This window comes from Sinocyclocheilus rhinocerous, unplaced genomic scaffold (assembly GCF_001515625.1).
Source record: "Sinocyclocheilus rhinocerous isolate Xijiao unplaced genomic scaffold, SAMN03320098_v1.1 scaffold1576, whole genome shotgun sequence".
Lineage (NCBI taxonomy): Eukaryota > Metazoa > Chordata > Actinopteri > Cypriniformes > Cyprinidae > Sinocyclocheilus > Sinocyclocheilus rhinocerous.
Genome location: NW_015628323.1, coordinates 206,947 through 211,883, shown reverse-complemented (window position 1 = coordinate 211,883; position 4,937 = coordinate 206,947). Strand labels below are relative to the sequence as shown.

The 4,937-nt window shown below is 37.1% G+C and overlaps 1 protein-coding gene across 1 annotated transcript in view; it reads left to right on the top strand.

Annotated features, from left to right (window-relative positions):
* LOC107737426 (NADPH oxidase 4-like) overlaps window positions 1-4,937 on the top strand; it is a 16,601-nt gene that overhangs the window by 9,528 nt on the left and 2,136 nt on the right. The window contains exons 9-15 of the mRNA XM_016548913.1: window positions 110-281; window positions 339-518; window positions 1,230-1,292; window positions 1,937-1,997; window positions 2,894-2,972; window positions 4,313-4,432; window positions 4,731-4,839. Coding sequence (XP_016404399.1) covers window positions 110-281; window positions 339-518; window positions 1,230-1,292; window positions 1,937-1,997; window positions 2,894-2,972; window positions 4,313-4,432; window positions 4,731-4,839 — 784 coding nt within the window. The remainder of the gene's footprint in view (window positions 1-109; window positions 282-338; window positions 519-1,229; window positions 1,293-1,936; window positions 1,998-2,893; window positions 2,973-4,312; window positions 4,433-4,730; window positions 4,840-4,937) is intronic.

Below are 4,937 nucleotides of genomic sequence, written 5' to 3'. Positions count from 1 at the left end.
AAAATACTTTATGTCGTGTTTGGGGGGGGGGGGGAATTATTCCTTAATTCCTTAATCCTTTATACCTTTATGCTTTATGCGATAAGATTGATGCCTCTCTGTTCAATAGGGGAGCTTTAAAGTATCAGTCAAACGTGGAGGCCCACCCACCCGGCTGCACACACAACAATCTCAGTTCATGGACCAATCACAAAGCAGCAGGAGAGAAGGGGGCGGAGTTTTCAGGTGCACCACAAACAGTTTGTCAAGAAGAGGCTCATTTTCAACCCCATTTTCCTCAGGTCTGTCTGTCTCTAAATGATGCAGTAGTTGATTCTTTCATGTTGTTGTTTATATAGTTTTGTATGTACATCTATATGTATATGATTATCAGTCGTTGCCTGTACTGTGCCGAGTGGTTGTATCGTTTCATAAGAAGCAGCACTGCTCCTGTTACCATAGTTTCTGTCGTTAGTCATCCATGTGATGTGGTAGAATTGCGCATGCTGATGAGCGGCTTTAAGCCCCGCCCTGGACAGGTGAGCCCCGCCTCCGCACGGTTACAATAAAGTTTGTTTTCAAATTTTTAAATGAAAGACTTCAGTCTGCAACACTCCTCTTCAAATGTTTGGGGTCTGTAAGATTTTTTTTTTTGAAAGAAATTAATACTTATATTCAGCAAAGATGCATTAAATTAAAAGTGATAGTAAAGGCATTTATAATGTTACAAAAGATCTCTATTTCAAATAAACGCAGTTCTTTTGAACTTTCTATTCACCAAAGAATCCTGAATGAAAAAATAAAATGTATCAGAGTTTCCACAAAAGTATGAAACAGCACAACTGTTTTCAACACTGATAATAATCAGAAATGTTTCTTCAGCAGCAAATCAGAATATTAGAATGATTTCTGAAGGATCATGTGACACTGAAGACTGGAGTAAAGATGCTGAAAATTCAGCTTTGCATCACAGAAATAAATTGCATTTTAAAATATATTCACATAGAAATCTGTGATTTTAAACGGTAATAATATTTCTTTTTACTATTATATAAATAATATATATTATATAAATAATATTTATTTTTACTGTATTTTTGATCAAATAAATACAGCTTCAGTGAGCAGAGGAGACGTTTTTCAAAAACATATGTATAAGGCCCATTTAATGTAAATGTTAGTATATATATTATGTAAATATGTATATTTAATGTCATGTCTAAAATGTGTTTTTGTGATGTTTTATCTAGTACATCCTGCTGAACTGCCCGAGTGTGTCGTCATTTGAAAACCATCCCTTTACTCTTACCACAGTGAGTCCGTTTGTGTGTATTACTGCATTCAAGTCATGATGGTACTCATGAGATAAAAGCACATGAACACCACTGCAATGTCATAATCACCAGTGAGAAACTCAGGAATTTATTTAGGCGCCAACTTGAGTGCGTCAATGATAGAATGAATTTGCACGTTGACATGTTTTTATCCAAAGTGACTAGCAAATTATGGATACAAAAACAATTACAAATGTTATTATTCTGACTCATTTCGAACTCACATCATATCATAGGTTATGATTTCTAAATGCACAAGCAGGACCTGACAGCAGCATATGAACATGTACATTATTCATAAACAGTGCTGAAGGCATTTTCAATTATGTAATGCTGTTGAAGATTGTTATAGGATCAAATTGCACTCTCTTTCAAACAAAACATTCCATGATGGTCTATGTAAATGTTTCCATTAAAAAGCATTTTTGAAACATGCAATAAACTTCTCCACACTTATACACTTAATACGTTAGCATTCTCTGCCAAGTAAAACTTTTTTACCCACTCATACACTTTGCTTGGAGTCTTTCTGCCCGCAGGGGTCTGTTTCCTTTAATGCATGACTGTACCTGATCCTCACCCTCAATCCCTGCTCTCTGTGTGTGTTTCACTGTGTTCCTCAGTGTCCAACAGGGAAGAATGAAACATTTGGTGTTCATCTCAGAGTGCTGGGAGACTGGACCTGTGCGTACACACACACGCATAATAAATAAAAGATGCTGTGATCTATATTATCTAGTTCAAAGGTTTCTGTCAGAATGTGTGAAGTTTGGATTAAAACACACTCTTACACACACATTTTTGTTAGCTCAGTCCTGTGTCAAGACACTTTCCATTATGTCATGCTTTACAGATACTAGTTCCTGGAAGAAAACATACTTAACAAAAGAAATACCACATACCAGTGCAAATACACATGGGGGATAAAACAGCCAAAAAATCCCACCAATTTACAATAAAGGACTTATCCATATCTAGAGACCAAAATGAGGCCGTAAAGGTGTGTTAAACAACATAGCAGTGCACTAACATCCATCTAAAATACTCTGCACAGCAGTGTCTTAAAAACCACCCAGAACCAATTAAAAACTACTTAGCAATGCTTTAACAACCGCCGAGAAATCCTTAGCTACATACTGTAGCATATGGAAGCCCACTGCTGCCACTGAATAAAAAATAAAAAAAGGTAATTGCTTTTTATCTCACAAATCTGCCTTTTTTTTTTTTTTCGCCATTTCGAGTTATAGGTCAGAATTATGTGTTACAATGTCAGAAATGCGAGTTATAAACTCGCAATTGCGAGAAAAAAGAAATGCGAGATACAATTCTCACTTTACTCTTGCGATTGCGAGTTTGTAAGATGTAAACACAATTACGAGAAATAGTCAAAATTGTGAGATTAAAAAGTCACAATTACCGTTTCTATTTTTCTAACATGCTAAAAACATTTAAAATGCCTTAGCAACCACATAGCAATGTGCTAACAGTCACCCAGAACACCACATTTTCTGAAATATATTTGATACTGTTTTTATTTGTACATATATTGTTGATTTTCTTTTGTCTATGTTATTCCTCAGCGAGATTTTCTCAGCTGCTGCTTCAAAAGTCGAACAGCTCTGAGATCCTTCCCATGATGCAACAGAGGAGATACCCCACGTAAGTCTGCTGCTGCGCTGTGGGACAGTGTCAGCGGCGTTAATGAAGGTCATGATCCCTCAGTATACTAGGAGGGGAAATGTCACGACCCTCTGTCTGTGTCATTTCCTGGGAAGACAGAACAGTTTTCCAGCTTTGTGTGGGCGGGGTGTCAGGTGACAGGCTTTAACAAGCCTTGCTGTCGACATCATTTCCTCACATAAAAGTGTTTTTACAGTGGATCAGTGAGTGTACAGTGGGAACGACTGCACATCCTCATCCTGTGTGTGTGTGTGTGCTTGTTTGTTTGTGTGCGTTTCTTTTCTGCTGTCGTGTGCAAGTGTGTGTTTGCTTGCTTCCTTATGTGACTGTCTCGTTTTATCAGTGGAAAACCGACAGTGGCTGTTGCAGCGAATAGCATTTTTTGATTGGTGGGGTGGTTGTCAGATCTGTTTGTATTAGCATACTACTTGTACTAATATTTCAGTATGTATACTGTGCATAATATGCTCTTCATGTAATACCCAAATGACTTGCTACATTTAACAAGATATGCAGTGTGCAACTATAGCACAGAATACAGTATCCCATAATGCAATGCAAAAATATTTTTTTGCTTGTGATTTGGCCCGCAAAGACAATTTACATAAAAGTGGATTTAGAATGCAAAATAACCATATATCATTTCACATGCTTAAAAAAAAATAGTATATACCCAGGTAACCGGGAACATTCTCAGAACATTCGGGCAAGTTATATATTAACATTTTACAGTAATATTAACATAACATTTTTATTAAAGTTATTTTGTCTTTAATAATGTTCTCAAAACATTATTTATAAATTTTTCATGGAATGTTATTTCTGAAACGTTTCAGTTGACCGTTCGTGTAACATTTTGTAAATGTTGCTACTTGTTTTGGAATGTACAGAGAGTATTCCAAAGTAACTTTCCCATAATGTTTGCAAAAATGATCAAATAGAATGTTCCCTTAACATTTGCATAAATAAGATAAAACTGCACATTTTGAATTTTCCAAATATAATGTTTTCATAGCTTAATGGGAAAGTTAGCAAAATGTTCTTAGAACATATTTTTGTAAGCTCAATACAGTGCAGTACGCAGGAATCAGTATGCTAGTATTCCATTAGTTATATTTGGAATGGAATTCTAATTCATTGCATACTGCAGTAGGTAAGTAGAATGTATTCCATGCATACAGAAATTTCACACACAGTGCACAGTTTGTCATACTGCAGAAATAGCATGAGTAGTATGGAAGTATTATGGAAATGGATATTCTGTCCACATGCATCTTCTCTAATCTCATTGGTTCTTCTGCTTTATTGTCCCGCCCCAGAGTGCACGTGGATGGTCCGTTTGGCAGCCCGTCAGAGGAGGTGTTTAATTACGAGGTCAGCCTGTGTGTAGCGGGAGGGATCGGAGTCACGCCGTTCGCTTGTGTTCTACAAGCACTATTGTGAGTGAGGCAACCTGTCATTCACTTTACTGTAACATTAGATCATTCTTAAACTCTCTGTGTCCCTGTGTTCTAAATGGAACACTAGTGTGCTGCAAACTACACAGTACACACTGTATATTGAATACTGCATTTCTTTAGTTCAGATGGTGGTCGTAGGTTTGATTCCAGTAATAGATCATCCCGGGATCTATTTGCACAGAAAATATTATGCACTTTATACATACTATGTGCTAAAAATAGTAAAATGTGTAAATCCACAGTAAAGTGTCTGAAGGTGTTGTTGTGTGTGTTGCAGTGATGACTGGCGTCAGTATAAGTTGAGGAGGCTGTATTTCGTTTGGGTTTGCAGGGACCTTCAGTCTTTCTATTGGTTTGCTGATCTGCTGTGTGGCCTTCGTGAGAGGGTAAAACATACACACACTCACACACACATACACACTCACACTCACACTCACACACACACACACACACACACACACACACACACACACACACTGGTATT